This window comes from Panthera tigris, chromosome A2, assembly GCF_018350195.1.
Source record: "Panthera tigris isolate Pti1 chromosome A2, P.tigris_Pti1_mat1.1, whole genome shotgun sequence".
Classification (NCBI taxonomy): domain Eukaryota; kingdom Metazoa; phylum Chordata; class Mammalia; order Carnivora; family Felidae; genus Panthera; species Panthera tigris.
In genome coordinates, this window is record NC_056661.1 from 160,521,110 (window position 1) to 160,539,407 (window position 18,298).

Genomic DNA, 18,298 nt, shown 5'->3' on the forward strand with positions numbered 1-18,298 from the left:
GAAGGAGTCAGTTACGTGTGAACATAATTTTCTGTTGATCTTAAGAGTTTAGTTTTCTGGGGAAGAGCCTCAGGCCTGTAATTCAAAGTGGAAGTCCATCGCCTGTCTCTATAGAGACAATGTGGTACAAATTAGGCAAGTATGGCTGCACTAGTGTTTTGTATTGGGTGATCAAATGGAAACGCAGCCGTGCTTTCCAAATCAAAATTCCAAAGACCTCAACTAACAGTAACATGTGGACTGGATTAAACACTTGAAATCAGGGCCATCTTGGATTTTCCATGGCATGTGATTACCATAGTTAATAGGATACAGTGAGTTGGCCTGGGCACCTTGACCCCACACTGTTGATGTGGAAAGTGTATTTCTAGTTTCTAGAAAATCAAATGACAGATGAACTAATGGAATAAAACCACTTGCCATTTGGGACCGTATCTCTTTTCCCCGACGAAATTACATACTCTTCCCTCAGAGCAAAGTCTGACTTGTATACATTTTTATATCCCTCAAAGCCCAGCGCTCGGCACGTAGAAGAGGCCCGCGTTCGCCCTAAATTCTGAACCTACCCCTGACTTGGAGGGACAGAGCCCTTCTAAGGTCGCACAGTCTGGGCCCAAGGGCCGAGCTGCTGTTCACCCTCCGGCCGCACGGAGGCGCCCTAGAAACCCCGCGCGGCGAGGACGAGCGGCGGGAGCAGCTCTTGGCGCCGGAGGGCCGAACTCCCACAATGCACCTTGTATCAACACGGCACTGGTGGCGGCTTCGAGGAGGGGCAGGGAGCGCCCAGGGGACCGGCACGCAGCCCGAGGGTTATCAGGCGGGGCCCGGGTGTTGAGGGGCGACTGGCAGCCATGGCGGAGTCGGAGCCTACTCGGGTAAGGGTCCTCCTGGCACCGACTGGCGGGCGCGTTCGGGATGGCGGAGCTCCTGGCCGGGGCGGGGCTTCGAGGTCCGGACGCCGGTGGGGCTGGGGGTCCGGGGGGCTCCCGGGCTGCTGCTGGCGAACGCCGACCTCCTCCCGCGGCGACCCCCGGGCTCTGCCCTCCCCCTCTCCGGCTCCTTCCGCGTCGGGCCGGAGCCCCAGCGCCACGCACCGTCGCCGAGAAACTTCTCCGAGGCTTGTTTCGTGTTCTTGGATTTGCGACCGTCCCCACACTTTTTCGTCATGCGCTTCCAGGCTGGAGAGGTGGCGCGCTTTGGAAACCCCGGGTCGCCATCTCTGCCAGCGAGCGCGCGTGGTGCCCCGGGACCCCAGGACTCACAGCCTCGCCGCATGTTCTCGGCTGGGTGTGTTTTGCTCGTTCTTTCTGTCACTCTCTCCTGCTGCAGACTTCTGTACTTGGGTCGCAGCCACAGGGTGAAATCAGGCCGGGCTTCCTCCCTTTGGGGACAGGTATTACCCCACAGTGTAGTTGGTGCTTTTGCCTGTGAAGCTCTCGGATCTCTCTCCCTTTCCCCGGTCCCCATTCGCCCCCATTCGCCCCCATTCGTCCCCGTTCAGGGGATGTCAGGACACGGAGCTTGGGGGTGAAGAAAATCCCGGTTACGGAGTCAGGAAACTGGGGAACTCAGCTCTCAAATACCCATTTGACTGATTTTAGGCAACTGTGTTTACACCCTGGGCCTCCCTTTCTTTGGCTAGAGATGGAGAGTTTAGGACTGGTTTACTAGATGATCTCAGAGGATCCTTCTAGCTCTGACATTTTCTTACTAGTGGTTAATTTGGTAACACAAGGAGGTTTGCTCTGGAAAGGACAGAGGGAATTAAATTAGTTTTTGACGAAGCATTTCTGGGTCTAGAAACACTTTCGGAATGATGTGAGATCTTTGTGAGAATTGGGAGCTAAGGAGAGCCTGTGGTGAAAAGTTTACCATGAGCAGGTTAAACTTGCTCCTTTTTGATTCTTGTAGAAGGTGGGTAAGAACAGGAGGGAAAGGATTGGAAGAGGGAAAGGACTGGAAGACTCGGAGAAGGCAGTGTTTGCTTTCAAGAAGTTACAGTGGAATTGCAGAGACACAAATGTTTATAATATTTGCCTCCTGTGACCCTTTTCATCTCAGCTGTTGTAGTCCAAGACTTGGCTTTTCCTCAAGACCAAATTGGTACTAAAGTAGGGCAGGACGACAAGTTACGAACCTCCAGAGTACTCCTTTCTGACTCGTCAGTGTCAGTGCACCGTTCCGTGCGTGTCACCAACAGACCTTGTCAAAAGAGCCTTAAAAGATCCACCAAAATCCCATACCGCCCTTTAAATAACTTAAAGATCTGTCATTGTAGAATGTATTTAAATCGTTTCGCAGCTTATTTCTGTTCTCAGATATTACCGCTTCAGATGAGGATTCCGTACCTTTCCTTTGACACCGACCAAGTAGGCACCCTCATGAAGACAGCTAGAAACAATGGGGGGGTGGTGTGTGGGGGGGAGCACCACTTAAATATATCTGAAATGTAAGTTAATAAAGAATACTTGGAGCCCAAAGATGAGTTCTGAGGCCAGCTTGGAGGGCGTTTGCTAAACATTCATCTTTGGTGTTTATGGTCCCAAAGGACCTGAAAACCAGGAGACCAAACTTAAGGGGTGGGTGTGTGTGTGTGTCTAAGAAGCTTCCTGCCCCAAATCCTTAAAGTGGAGACTTCAAAGGGCAGCATTCAGCATGAACTGAACGTAAGCTCTTAACTCCCAGTATTACACAGAAAATTGTGTGAAACCTTGGTGCTGGGAGATAGATGCAAGGTGTCCCTTGAGAATTTATGGTGACTCTGATATGGGTTTATTGCCTGAATTCATGCTACCTGGATGGTCTAAGAAACCTCAAGCCAAGAATGTAGTTTATATTTACTTAGTTATTATTTTGAGTAGACTCCGTGCCCAATGTGGGGCTTGAACTCAACTACCCTGAGATCAGGAGTTGCATGCTCTACTGACTGAGCCAACCAGGCATTCCACCCCACCCCACCTCGCAAGAATGTAGTTTAAAGTACTGCTGTGCATCAGAAATAAACACAGATCTTCTCTGGAGGAATCTGCATTTGACTCAGACTTCAAATAATTCCCCTATATAAAATTATAGGAAAATTGAGTTAAAAAAAAAACAAAACCCGCTACCAAACAAGCAATGAAAACTACAAGGAAAAGGCAGTAAAAATAATGGACAAAAGTAGACCTTCAAAGATTCTGGATATTGAAATTACATAAGAAAAACATATTAAGGGGTGCCTGGGTGGCTTAGTCAGTTAAGCGTCTGACTTCAGTTCAGGTCATGATCTCAGGGTTTGTGAGTTCTAGCCCCACATCAGGCTCTCTGCCATCAGCTCAGAGCCAGCTTAGGATTCCGTGTCCCTCCCCTCTCTCTGCCCCGCCTCCGCTCTCTTGCACATATTTTATATCTTTTGCACTTTCTCTCTCAAAGTACGTTAAAAAAAAAAAAACAAAAACTGAAATTCCAGAAGGAAGGCACATGCACACTTAACACTCTGCACTGGAAGCTGTATTTGATAAATAGCTAATGACTGAGGCTATTTAGGACCAATGCAAACATTAATAAATACGTTAGAAACCCAGTGGATCCCAATCAGGATAAACAGAAAAAAATCTCTACCTAGACACATAATAGTGAAAGTAGAGAATACTAGACAGAATTCTTAAAAGCAGCTAGAGAAAAGAGATTACCTTCAAATGAAGTGTCACTAGATTAATGGGGTCCAGCTTCTCAACAGCAACAATGGAAGCCAGACAAACTAGAATGATGTTAGTAAACTGGAAGAAAATAGCTGTGATCCCAGATTTTTATACTCCGTAAAAGATCTTTTAAAGACAAGGGTAAAAAAAATATTTTCAGATGGGGGCGCCTGGGTGGCTCAGTCAGTTGAGCGTCCAACTCTTGATTTTGCCTCAGGTCATGATCTCAAGGTGGGATTGAGCCATGCATTAGACTTCACACTGAGCATGGAGCCTGCTTGGAATCCTCTCTCTCTCTCTCTCTCTCACTCTCTCTCTCTCTCTCTCTCTCTCTCTCTGTCTCTCTCTCTCCTAAAATTAAAAAAGTATTTTCAGACAAAACTGCCATGTTACTACCAATACATTCTTAGTAAAGGAAATTATAAACGGTATACTTCAGGTAAAAGGAAAATCTTCCCAAATGGAAAGTCTGAAAATGTAAGAAAGTATGATGATCCATGTAAATGGGTAAATCTAAACAAATATTGACTAAATAAAACAATCTTTTGTGAGGTTAAAAACAAAGGCAAATTAGAATACATGGAAGCATTGATGTAAACTTAGAAAGAGATCAGAATTCAGTTATTCAAAAGCCTTTATAAGTATGCTTCCTGTAATATCTAAGATATTTGCTAAAAGACTAGAACTTGCCTGTAAAACCTGCAAGTTAGAAGGGAGAATAATAGGATAAGGAAAAAAAATCATCTACAAGAAAACAAAGACAATGAAAAGAAGAGAAACAGTACAAGGTAAAAATCAATAAAAATAGATCAACAGTTACAATAAATGTAAATGGACAAAATGTTCTAGTTAAAAGGCAATATTTGTCAGGATGAGAAAAAAAATCCTATTATATAGTTTATAAGAGATACAACTAAAAGATAAAATTACAGGAATGGTTGAACATAAAAGAAATTGAGGGATGCCTGGGTGGCTTAGTCAGTTAAGCATCTGACTTTGGCTCGGGTCATGATCTCACGGATCTTCAGCTCAGAGCCTGGAGCCTGCTTCAGATTCTGTGTCTCCCTCTCCCTCTGCCCCTACCTCACTGATGCTCTGTCTCTCTCTCTCTCAAGAGTAAATAAACATAAAAAAAAAAAAAAAAAAAATGAAAACACACCGAGCTAATATTAATCAAAAGAAAATTAGCTCAACTATATTAATATTCCTAGAGCTAGAGAGGTACTACTACTTTTATAATGGTTAAGACTCAATTTACCAGCTTGATATGACATTTCTAATATTTTGAGTTTATTTATTTTTGAGACAGAGAGAGAGCATGAACGGGGGAGGGGCAGAGAGAGAGGGAGACACAGAATCAGAAGCAGGCTCCAGGCTCTGAGCCATCAGCCCAGAGCCCGACGCGGGGCTCAAACTCACGGACCGCGAGATCGTGACCTGAGCTGAAGTCGGACGCTTAACCGACTGAGCCACCCAGGCGCCCCTCTAATATTTTGTATCTAATTACATAGCCTCAAAATATATAAAACAAAAGCTGACAGAACTACAAGGAAAATTCACTAGCATAGTAGAAGACTAACAAAACTTTAATTTTTATCAAGCAGAGAAAAAATTAGTAAGGTGTGGCACATCAAATAGAACTTTCTGAGATTATGGAAATACTCTGTTTTGCACTGTTAAATATAGTCACTGTTCATATAGTCATACATATATATATGGCTATTAAGCACTTGAAATGTAACTAGTATGGCCGAGGAACTGAATTTTTAATTGAGTTTCTGTTAATTTAGATTTAGATAGCTATGTGCCTCTAGTGGCTGTCGGACAGCACAGATAGAGATTTTTTTTAGCCATATATCTGTCAATATATAATATCAACATACAGGCATACCTCAATTAATTGAGCTTTGCTTTGTTGCACTTTGCAGATACTTTGTTTTTTTTACAAATTGAAGGTTTGTGGCAACCCTATGTCAAGTCTCCCAGTGCCATTTTTCCAATACCATTTCCTGACTTCGTGTCTCTGGGTCACAATTTGGTAATTCTCACAATATTTTGAAGTTTTTCATTATTATTATGTTTGTTGTGAAGTTCTGTGACTGGTAATTATGACTTGCTAAAAGTTCAGGTGATGGTTAGCATTGTTTTTTGCAATACAGTATTTTTTTTTTAATATTATTTTTGAGAGAGCGCAAGCAAGAGAGGGGCAGAGAGATGAGGACAGAGGATTCGAAGCAGGGTCTGTGCTGACAGCAGTGAGCCTGATGTGGGGCTCAAACTCATGAACCGTGAGATCACGACCTGAGCCAAAGTTGGACGCTTAACTAACTGAGCCACCCAGGCGCTCCAGTAAAGGAAACTTTTTAAATGCACAAATAAGGAGACAATCTTTGCAACACATATAGCATGGATAAAGATTAGTTTCCAGAATTTTCAGAGAAATTCTGAGATGGTAAGGAAGTCAGATAACCCAAAAGATAAATGGGTAAAAGACTGAGCAAGTAGTTCACTGAAGAAATTTGAATGGCCAATAAACATTTAAAATATGCTTACCCTTAGTAATCAAGGAAAATGGAGATGGAAACCATGAGGACATGTCAATTCAGACCTACTAGGACAAAATACTAGTCTGACAGTAACACATAATTGGGGAACATCTAGAATATGCACATACTATTGATAGGAGTGCAATTGATACAACCACTTTAGAAAACATTTGGCATATTTACTGAAGTTCAAGATGTTTACCCTATTAGCCGACAATTCCCTTTCTAGGACTATACCCTCAGGAAACTGGGCTGTGTCTGTTAGGAGCCATGCACGGTCTGGTTCATTGAAGCACTGTTTGTGATGACAGAGGTGGAGGACACGTCAGTAATGGACGGAAAAGTAAATCGTGGTATCGGCACATTGTTATAAAGAAGTGAAAATGAATTAATTACAGCCATCTGCAACAACAGGATATTCTGAGGAGTTGTGAAATAAGGATTCTATTTGTGTAAAGTCCTAAAATATGTAAAACTAAAGAGCATACATTGTTTTGGAAACAAACATTTGGTGAAAACATGAAACAGAAAATAGTGAAAAATCAAATTCAGGATAGTACTTCAGAGAGTCATACCGAGGACTTCAGAGGCTATATATCTGCAACTGAGTGGTAGTTAACGTGATTTGTTGCCACTACATAAGATGTATAAGATCTTATGCATTAAGTAGTTTATTTAAACTATTCAGTATTTAAAAATCATGGTATCTCAGAGTTGGAAGTGACCTTAAATATTATTTAGTCCACCTTAATCAAATACCACTTTAGGATGTTATTTCATTATTTTGTACTTCAGTCAAGCAGATTGCAGGTTCCTTAGCAAGGACTGTGTCTTATGCTTAATGGTGACGGGTTTCAGACCATAGCTGCAGTCCCATTGTATGAGACTTGATCTCAGTATAATAGAACACTCAAGCAGGACTGCCCTGGAATATCCAGAAGTATGGGCAACATACGAGTACTGGTTGGTTGGTTGGTTGGTTGGTTGGTTGGTTGGTTTTTAATGCATATTTTTGAGAGAGAGAGAGAGAGAGAGAGAGAGAGAGAGTGCGAGAGGGGGAAGAGACGGACAGAGAGGGAGACACAGAATCCAAAGTGGTTCCAGGGTCTGAGCTGTCAGCACAGCCTTGACATGGGGCTGGAACTCATGAACCACAAGATCATGACCTGAGCCGAAGTCAGATGCCTAACTGACAGCCACCCAGGCGCCCCAATAAGTGTACTTACTGTATTTTTCACTGCCATCAGGAATACTCTTAAATATGGAAGTTCTGTAAAAAATAAATTACAAAAAAATACATGTTTATTGTCGAAGTCAAACGATAGTTGACAAGGAAAGGTTAAAATCCCTCCCACTCATCTCCTTGAAGGTAAGTGGTGTTAACAGTTTATTGAGTCCCTTTCAGACCTCCCTGTGTGCTGAAACAAACATATACTTGTATATCTTCTCTTCTTTAGGAGAGTGGGATCATAATAAATACATTTCCCGGGGAGCCTGTGTGGCTCAGTGGGTTGAGCTTCTGACTCAGGTTCAGGTCATGATCTTGTGGTTCCCGGGTTTGAGCCCTGCATTGAACTCTCAGCTCTCAGCACAGAGCCCACTTCAGATCCTCTGTGCCTCCTCTCTCTGCCGCTCCCCTGCTTGCACTCTTTCAAAAATAAACATTAAAATAAGTCTCTTTCCCTAAAAGTTGGATTTTTAACCAGCAGTGTATGGTGAAAACTCTACTGAACCATGCACATAGATCTAACTCATTATTTAAAAAAATTTTTTTTCAATGTTTATTTTTGGTACAGAGCATGAGTGGGGGAGGGGCAGAGAGAGAGGAAGACAGAATCTGAAGCAGGCTTCAGGCTCCGAGCTGTCCAACAGAGCCTGACTTGGGGCTTGAACCCGTCAACCGCGAGATTATGATCTGAGCCGAAGTCGGAAGCTCAACCGACTGAGCCACCCAGGCGCCCCTAACTCATTATTTTTAAAGGTCCTGTTTGGTTGTGCCATAATTTATTTAACCACGAACAGACATCTGGATTATTTCCAGGCTCTGACTGTTCCAAAGGATGTTACCAGTAATCTCTGTGTGGATGTCAGTAAATAATGCCATTTATTTTTGTAAGATGGCTTCTGGTAAACGGGATTGCTAGGTGAGAGGGTTTTTAATGACTTTTATGAGATATTCTTCCCTGAAGTTTGTGGTAGTTTTCGTTCCTTCTGGGAGTGTCATGAAAGTGCCAGTTTTATATCCTAGTCAGCTCTGAATGTAGCTCCTTATCCCTCTTTTTCAAGTTTGTCAGCCTGCTGGGTGAAAAGCAGTTTTACTTGGTTATATTTGCACTCCTGACTGCTTCTTGACCACTTGCGTTTCTGCGCTCACAATTGCTTACTTTGCAGTTTTATTTTGGGGTTGTTATCTTTTCCTTCCAGTTCATACCCTGTTTACATATATTCTCTCCCTGTCTGTTTTTTTAGACTTTGTTTATGGCGTCTTTCATGGCAGCTAACATTTTCTTCTCTCTTGGCGTTCTTAGTCGTGCTTACTGAGATACAATTTACATCTGGTAAAATTCGCTCTTCAGGCATACAGTTCAGTGAGTTTTGACAAATGTGTAGCTATCATCATGTTACCAAAATATAGAATATTTCCATCATCCCAGAAAGTGTTCCTTTGCATTCACTCTCCTTCTCCCCTCCAACCCCCTTACCCCCCACCCCCGCCCCTGGCTACCACTCATCTGTTTTCTGTCTCTGTCATTTTGCCTTTCCTGAATGTCATGTAAATGGAATAGAGTGGGTGGCATTTTGTGTCTGGCCTTTTTCACTTTGCATAATGATTTTGAGATCCATCCATGTTGTTACATATGTCAATAGTTTGTTCCTTTTTATTGCTAATGTATGATTAATACGTTAATTATTAATATAGTAATAATGTATTAGTATTCTCTCGTATGGTATATTAGTTCCCTAGGGCTGTCGTAACAAAGTACTGCAAATTGGGGGGCTTAAACACCAGAGGTGTATCGTCTTCACGGTTCTGGAGGCTGGAAGTCTGAAATCAGGGTGTCCACCGAATTGGAGAATCGGATATTCCAGGCTTCTCTCATTGCTTCTGGTGCCCCAGGCATTTTCTTGGCTTGTGGCAATAGAACTCTGACCTCTGCCTCCACCGTCTTGTGGTTGTCTTCTCCCTGTGTGTGTCTTCACGTCATCTCCCCTAAGTGCACGTCTGTCTCTGCCCAAATTTCCCCTTTCATAAGGACGCCAAATCATATTTGATTAGAGCCCACCCAATGACCTCATGTAACTTGATTATCTCTGTAAATATTCTTATCTCAAGATAAGATCACATTCCGGGGCACCTGGATGACTCGGTTGATGGAGCATGAGACTCCTGATCTCGCTGTTTGAGTTTGAGCCCCATGTTAGGTATATAGATTACTTAAAATAATAAAATCTTTAAAAAAAAAATAGTTACACAGATAAGATCAGATTCTGAGATACTGGTGGTTGGGTCTTCAACATATCTGTTTGAGGAAACAAAATTCAACCCGTAACATAAGAATGGAACCCTAGTTTGTTTATTGATTCACCCGGTCCGTAGACATTTGAGTTGTTTCCATCTCAATAGATCGTTCCAAACAGAAGTAGCAGCTTGATTTAACCACTCTTTTCAGCCTTTTATTATGTACAAGAGGAGAGGAATTACTCCTTTGCTCAGATCCTGACCCACCTGCCCGTCTGCCTGAAGTGCTCAGCAAGCTGCAGAAAGCTGGCGGCAGAAAGGCAAGAGGGGGCTCCACGAAGCTGGAGAGGAGCGAGTGAAAGTGAAAAGCAGAACATGTGATGAAATGAGTCTGTCCAAAAGCCTAGGGTTTTGTTTTGTTTCATTTGTATCGATCTTTTAGGTTAAACTTTCATTTAAATCTTTTTTAGGGGCGATAGTTCAGCTTTTAACCCACATGTTCCATAATGAACTGAGTTGAGTAACTGGAGTAGGTCACGGCCAAGCGTATGTTTTGAGTTTGGGGCCCGTCGGTTGCATTTTGGCCCCTGTTTCTCCAGACCCTAAGTCCTGGCCCCAGCTGTTCTTCCAAAGATACTTCCTCTCAGTGTCTTGGTCTCAGTGGATGGAGAAGCAGCCTTGAACAAAGTCTATGCCATATAAAAGAACATGAACCTCTGGGGTTTCGGACTGAGATCAACTTGCAGTGGTCCAACGGGGGGGGGGGGGGTAAGAGGGAGTGGTGGGAAGACTTCCCAGATGTTGGTTTCAGTCATGTCGAGCTTCAGCTGTAGTGATTTTCCTGCTGTTGGGGACAGATCATAAAAACGAGAAGTGTAAGGCAAATGTCAGTAGACTTCATCACATCATGTCAGTGAACGTATATGAAGGATTTAGGAGGTGTGCTAACCGCTTGGGCACAAAGATAAAGGAGTTGAGTCCTGTAGGTCCTACTGAGGATTTGTGTCTTTGTTGGTCTTAGAGAATATGCTAAGAGTGAAAAACAGGTAACAAAATATTATGTACAATATAATTTCAACTTTGTGGAAAAATAGATAAGTTAAAAGATTAACGAAAACCTTACAGGGGCGCCTGGGTGGCTCAGTCGGTTGAGCATCTGACTTTGGCTCAGGTCATGATCTCACCCCCCTGCTTCGGATTCTGTGTCTTCCTCTCTACCCTCCCCTGCTCATGCTGTCTCTCTCCCTCTCTGTCTCTCTCTCAAAAATAAATAAACATTAAAAAAAAAAAACCTTACAGAAATACACCAAAATTCTAACAGCTTACTTCTGGATGGTGGTATTTTACATAATTTTTTTCCTTCTACTTTTCAGTATTTCCTCACTACAACGTACATGTATCATTTGCAGTATCAGAATGTAAAAGAGCATGCTTTAAAAAAACAAAAGTAGAAACTAGGTAGCTCTAAACACTCTTGGACCCACTGGACCCATTGTTTCCTTTACGTGATGTTTGGAAACGACACTGACCCTGTGTCTGATTCTTCAGCACAGGAGGAAACGCCGCTCCACACCTTTGAGTCCTTCCATGTTGCCCCCACAAGAGACAGAGAAAAGCTCCTATTTGCAAACCACAGAGATCTCACTGTGGACCGTGGTGGCCGCCCTTCAGGCCGTGGAGAAGAAGGTGGATGCCCAGGCCGCCCGGATACAGAGCCTGGAGGGGCGGACTGGCACCGCCGAGAAGAAGCTGGCGGACTGCGAGAAGACGGCCGTGGAGTTCGGGAACCAGCTGGAGGGCAAGTGGGCCGTGCTGGGGACCCTGCTGCAGGAGTACGGGCTGCTGCAGAGGCGGCTGGAGAACATGGAGAACCTGCTGAGAAACAGGAACTTCTGGGTGCTGAGGCTGCCTCCGGACAGCAAGGGGGAAGCCCCCAAGGTAGTCCCCTTGGGGATTAAGAATTAGGCTAGATGGGGAGTCCTGCCTTTTATTCTTTAAGATTCTGACTTGCTGGCTTTTCCTTCGTAGCCGTGGCTGGAGGCGCTCACTGCGCAGTGTTTGTGATTTCAGGTGCCCAGGTCACTTGAAAACGATGGAGGGTGCTTTTCGGAGCAGGAGTGGGAGAATCTGGAGGACTGGCAGAAGGAGCTTTACAGAAATGTGATGAAGAGCAACTACGAGGCCCTGGTCTCTCTGAGTAAGTAGCAGTTTCTTCTCCCTGGAATTCTCTTTCAGCGTCTTACATCCCTGGCCAAGTAGCTTGTGACTCAGACCACACCTGTGATTCTAGTCGGCTTTGGCTCCTCTGTGGATCTGGGCCGGGTCGAGAAATGGGAATCTCCAGGTCCTCAGTTCTCGAAGACTTTTAGAAAGGTCTTGGTGTTGCATATTGTGTATTTCTTCTCTGCGGTCACATAGTCCGTTCCTGACAGTATTTACTAGTAGATAAGATGTCATATATATGCTGTTTTTAATACTTAAACTGTTTGACAAGAAATCCTTTGTTACCTAAGATGAGGCAGGCAGCACAGGCTAACCAAAACATTTTCTTGGCATTTGGCTGGACTTACATCCAATCACTGTGAGCTCCGTGTCTATTTTGTGTTAATTACAAGTGCTGCTTAATGGATGTATATCTTTATATATAAAAGACTAGCTTTTACTTAGTAAGTAGATTTTGGTAAACAAAATCTTTTAAAACTGAAGTCCATGGGGGCCCCTGGGTGGCTCAGTCTGTTAAGCGTCCAACTTCGCCTCAGGTCATGATCTCACAGCTGGGGAGTTGGAACCCCACATCCGGCTCTCTGCTGTCAGCCCAGAGCCCGCTTTGGATCCTCTGTCTTCCTCCCTCTCTCTGCTCTACCCGCCCCCACCCCCAGCTCTCTCTCTCAAAAATAAACATTTAAAAAAAAAAAAAGAAAAGAATGTTGTATGAGTGTCTCCCTCTTTCTCTGCCCCTCCCCCACTAGGGCTCTTTCTCTCTCTCTCTCTCTCAAAAATAAATAAACATTAAAAAAAAAAAACAACTGAGTTTCATGGAGGAATGTCAGAAAGACCAGTGTGTGGGGCGCCTTTGGTGGTTTAGTCTGTAAGTATCCAACTTCGGCTCGAGTCATGATCTCATGGTTCGTGAGTTTTAGCCTCGCATCGGACTCTCTGCTTTCCTCCCAGGGCCCGCTTCAGATCCTGTCTTTCTCCCTCTCTATCCCTCCCCCACTTGCACTCTCTCTCTCTCTCAAAAATAAACATTAAAAAAAAAAAAAAAAGCCAGCATGACTGGAGCAGAGAGGGAAGTAGCAAATGGGCCAGAGAAGGGACTGCTTGACCTCGGCTGTTATGTGTTCTAGTGGCAGGTTCCTCGGCTGTCCTAGCTGGGGATAATGGTGCCTGCCTTACTTGCAGTATGTCAGCATGGTTGAAATTAGATACCCTGAAAGGAGGCAGCACTTGAAACCCTGTACAAGTGAGGGCAGGGTGGTGCTGGGGGAAGGGGAGCGGGCTCCAGAGGCTGAATACTTGAGCATGAAGGAGCGTGGAAGGCAGCAGCAAACTGAAGAGATCTTTCTAATCGTCTCTAATTTTCCAGTTGTCCCAAACTGCCAGGGGAAAGTGGCAAGAACGGTAGCCCTTTAATCTTTTCAGCTTTTAGTATCAACCCTCTGGCAGTGGTCACCTTGTTCATTGGCCACTGACCAGTGCCCAGTGAGCTTTTACTCTCTCCTGGGCTCACACTGTGCCTATTCCAACCCAGAGGTTCTTGGCCCGCCAGAAGAAGAAGCGGAGTTGGGTACAGGGATGCTGGGTGACTTGGAGGAGGAAGGCCCTGGTGATGTCCACCCAGGTGAGTGGAACCAGAATATTCCATCCCTCTCCCTACTCCCTGCAGCCTGTAATGAGCTTTCCTACTGCTAAACTGCCAAACATTGTCAGCAACCTCATCTGGTATTACTTCTTTCAGATTCCTTGATGATTTTCATTAGTTCACCTGCTAAGGAGTCTTAACTCCTTACCGCTGTGAAGGTCTTGAGTTTCGTGACCATATCCTACCTCATGCCTGCTCTACTGTAAGAGTAGTGTACGTAATAGTTCTAGTTAAAACCCACTGAAGATTGAAGATAGGGTTGGTCAGATCTTAGGAGTTGGTCAGATCTGGGTGAGAGGCAGGCAGAGCATTTATAAGCCAGGTAATTCGGGGGGAATGTGCAGGAAGATTGGGGCTGGATACGTGAATATTGAAGCTTTAGGTTTAAGGGTTGTTTTTTTAATCATTCACATTATTTTAACACTCTTGAATTAGTACAGTTTTTACAGTGTATTTTGCCGTTTTTCATAGAAATTGAATACAAATTTGTGGACAGCCTTAGAGAACTATCATTTATAACATTGTTCTAGAAAAATAGTATTCAGATTTTTCTTCATGAATATAGGTTTAGTTTTTTCAGGTCTTAGAACCCAGTCTCCTCCTCCTCCAAATTGTCTTAATTCCCTTGATCCTGGGATGCTTTGATTCGAGCCCTTTTGAAACTCACGGATGTTTGTTTAGTTCTGAAGAAACCGAACGTGCTAGGATGTGATCTTTTTTGTCGATCTTCTTTCTCTTGGCAGCAGAAGGGGTTATGATCAAGCAGGAGATACAGTATACTCAGGAAGGCTCTGCGGATCTTCCTGGAGAATTCTCAGGCATTGCAGAAGAGCACGCTTTCCTGAGCCCAGAACACACTGAACTCTGGGGTGGTCAGGGTAGTTCTGTCTTCTTGGATCCAGGCCCTGGAGACACTAATCCGGAGGATCCCATCGAGGGCAGTAGAGACTCTGGCAGTGGCGGCACTCTGGGCTGCCCCCCGAAGCACGAGCCTGGTAGGCAGGCACAGCTGGAACAGCAGTGTGGCCAGGGCGTAAAGCTGAAAAGGGACGCTTCTGGCCCTTATGAGTGCTCCGAGTGCGAGGTCAGCTTCCGCTATAAGCAGCAGCTAGCCGCGCATCTGCACACCCACTCGGAGTCGGGCGTGGCCTCGGAGCCAGAGGAGAGCCTTAGACCCAGGCCACGACTCAAGCCCCAGTCCAAGAGGGCAAAGCTGCATCAGTGTGACGTGTGCATGCGGAGCTTCAGCTGCAGGGTGAGCCTGGTAATCCACCAGCGCTGCCACCTGCAGGACGGGCCCAGTGCTGGCCACTCTGTCCAGGAGAGGTTCTCGCCCAACAGCCTGGTCGCCCTGCCCGGCCACATCCCTTGGAGGAAAAGCCGGAGTTCCCTCCTCTGTGGTTACTGCGGCAAGAGCTTCAGCCACCCATCTGATCTGGTGCGGCACCAGCGCATCCACACGGGCGAGCGGCCCTACAGCTGCTCAGAGTGTGAGAAGAGCTTTGTCCAGAAGCAGCACCTTCTGCAGCACCAGAAGATCCACCAGCGGGAGCGGGGCGGGCTGACCCTGCAGCCCGGAAGGCCCAACGGCCTGCTTTAAGGGTGCCGGCCCCTCGTCTGTCTGGGGGGCGAAGGGGCTGGCATCGGTCCCCCTGAAGAGACGCTGTGCAGAGTCAGGGACTGACTTCTTCCTGAGGGGAGTCGCGTTGATTTGCCTTCCCTTGGCCAAGCACCAGGCCGAGCCCAGACACTGTGCTGAAAACTGTGGAGGAGGAGGAGTCGGGGGCCGCGCCTCTCCCTGCCGTCTCTACCCTGCTGTGGAGCTTGCTGTCTCGGGCACCTTCACGTCTCTGGTTTTCTCCTCCGGGCTGATACTCGTGGGCTGGGGTTGGCCCTCTGACCCTGCAGGGACCGGTGGCTGCTTCTAGGGCCTGTCCCAGCATCTCAGGTCTTCCCGGGAGGTTGGGTCAGGTCAGTGGAGCGAGCAGGTGGGCGAAAGTGTTCTGGGAAGCACATAACCCTCTCTTTCCTCTTCTTTTGTAGTCTCTTTGTTAATAACAAGTAGAGGACATAATTTAAATGACTGCTTACCCTGTTCTGAAGAAACTGTTTTGGAATTAGATTTTAGTTGATTTAAAAAAAATACAGTCTGACCTTGTTTTCTAAATTTCCAGCATTGTAGAGGTTGTTCCTAACATGGGGACTGGGCCTACCCTCTAGGAGGGATTTGTTTATGGGGCTCTTCTAGCCCACCCACACTTAGTTAGGCCAGAGATCAGGGGGCAGAGTGCTGGGCTCCCTGTCGTGGGGGTCCTCGGCAGTCTCACAAGGGGCTACCTGAAGCCAGAGGAGCCAGAGGAGGAGAGCGGTAGGAGTAGACCCCCAAAGCCCCTGCTGAGAACAGAGTCCCTCATGGAGCCAAGAGCTCACTGCTCGGGAATCCCGGTCTCTCACCGTGATCTTCCTCTTCCCACCTGGTCCTCGCTGGGTTCTGCAGCCGCCCAGGGTAGAAGACTACTTCGTTCCTTATGGTTGTCTGACTCGTTCCGGTGGGTGTTGGAGTTTGTTCTTACTACACCAGTTGTTGAGATTGTGCAGATTACACATGTTCCAAATTAGTTCTGGGGTTGACTGTTCCAGAGACGGTGGAGAAAAAGCGCAGAAATGCTTATTTCTCAGGAGTGTTGAATGCTTGCCTCACTGTTGTCTGGGGAGATGGGAGTGGGCTTCTGGGTCCTATGTGAGTGTCCCCTTTGATGATTTGCAGTTGCCTAGAATAAAACTTGCTACTAGCAAAAAAAAAAAAAAAAAAATGCTCACGTTGGATATTTTTCTCCCTTTGTCAAGAATACCGAGATGGAGGGGCGCCTGGGTGGCTCAGCCAAGCGTCCGACTCTTCATCTCAGGTCGTGGTCTCATGGATTGTGAGTTCAAGCCTCACTTGAGATTCTGCCTCCCTCTCTCTTCTCTCTGCCCTTCCCCTGCTCTCTTTGTCTCTCTCTCTCTCTCTCTCTCTCTCTCTCTCTCTCTCTCCAGACAAACAAATAATATGGAAGAGGTGGCTGACCTGGAACAGTGACAGAGGCATAAAGTCACAGCCTGACCTGCATTTTTACTTCAGTTTAGGACAGACGAGAAGAGGGCACGTACGAGGATGTTCGTGGGACCTTGTTTGTGATCGAGGGCCGCACACAGTCTGGGTGTTGGTTGTTGGGAGATGGAAGGAAGAGAGGGCAGGTAGGGTGTGATCTCAGGGGGTACTGGGTAGCAGGAATGTCGGCTTGGATATGCATGTGGCCACATTGGTGGTTGATCTTAAACATGCAGTGCCGAGTGGGAAAACGTAAGGAACTGGACGAGATCTATGACAATACCATTTATATGAAATGCATGTACACAAAACATTTTGTAAGAACACCTGGAAACCAAAAGTGACACCTTAAAGGCATTACGGTTGCCTATGGGAGCGGTGAGAGGGACGTGGGGATAAAAAGGAATAAATAAATAGATAAAAATAAACGCAGGTCGCTGTAAGGTATGGGACTGGCTTGGTGTAGAAATTGAACATGAAGGGAACGCAGGTGCCGTGTTCAGCTGAGGTGTCGGGTTTCGTTATATGTAGGAAAACCTCTGGAGCTACTCCAGGTTCCTTCTATAGGCTCCTGCCCCCAAGCTTTTTTGCATCCTGGATTCCCCTAAATCCCATCCTTGAATATCCTTACCTGCCAGTTGAGTGTCTTAATGTGACCAGTCTTTGGCATCGTGGGGAAAAAAAAGGACAGGATAGGATTCTGGTTCTCTGGCAGTGTTTTAAGTTTTCCCAGAGGCAGGAGAACAATTTATCAGGCTTTTGGACTACTGTAATAATGGCTGATAATTGCTGAGCCCTCATGTGTGAGGCACTCTTTTAAAAGTGAACTCAGCCCTCACACCAGCCTCTTGGGAGGTACGATTATACCCCGTTTCACATCTCGCATTCTGCGAGATGAAGTGACCGGCGGAGGTTGCTGGCAACCCAGGCCATCTTGCCTCAGAGCCCATACACTTGACCATGGGTGCTTCTGGTTGACCGTAACCAAGCACCTCGGGTCCAGGCTGGGTTCTGAGTCCTTGTTACCCGAAGCGTGGGTTCTGCACCAGCGGCATCGGCATGGCTGGGGAGCTTTGTAGAAATGCAGACTCAGACCCACCGAAGCCGAGTCTGCAGGTTTTAACAAGATCTCCGGGTCTGTGTCTGCATCTGTGTCTGCGGTGCCTTCTTGAGTGTGATACAAAATACCAACCTTTTGCCGGCTCTGCTAGGTGCCGGGAGGGAAACGGGAAATGGAGCTGTCGGAAGGACAAGGATGATCAAGTTAGAAAATTTTAAATCGACAATAAGGAAGAATTAAATGCCGAACATTAGTGACTCTCCTCTGTCCTATCTTCTCTCCTTCCTTTCCTACAGATTAGGGTCCCGATTGTTGCCCACCTAAACTGTCCGGTAGCCTAACTGCTCTCCTGCCCTTCACCACATCCTTTATGCTACCAGAGTCATTGTCCTGGCACACGAATTGGAGAAGGGCTTTCCTCTAAGACAAAGAGCCGGCTTTTTAGTATAGAACTTACACTTTGGCCGCCCAAAACCTAACCTGCTCCGAGTTTCTTCCCCTTTCACTCTCTAAAGTATCCTTGCTGCTGCCACATTGGGCTGCCTGCCACTTAGTGAATAAGCTGTGCCTTCCATTTTCCAGGAATTCCCTTCTTTGTG

The 18,298-nt window shown here is 45.9% G+C and overlaps 1 protein-coding gene across 1 annotated transcript; it reads left to right on the plus strand.

Annotated features, from left to right (window-relative positions):
• The first annotated feature begins 749 nt into the window (after positions 1-749).
• On the plus strand, positions 750-16,336 carry ZNF212 (zinc finger protein 212). Its single transcript, XM_007090871.2, has 5 exons — positions 750-875; positions 11,235-11,624; positions 11,757-11,883; positions 13,438-13,527; positions 14,292-16,336. Exons 1-5 carry the CDS (start codon positions 852-854, stop codon positions 15,146-15,148), a joined length of 1,488 nt encoding a protein of 495 aa, XP_007090933.1. The 5' UTR covers positions 750-851; the 3' UTR covers positions 15,149-16,336.
• Positions 16,337-18,298: the final 1,962 nt, after the last annotated feature.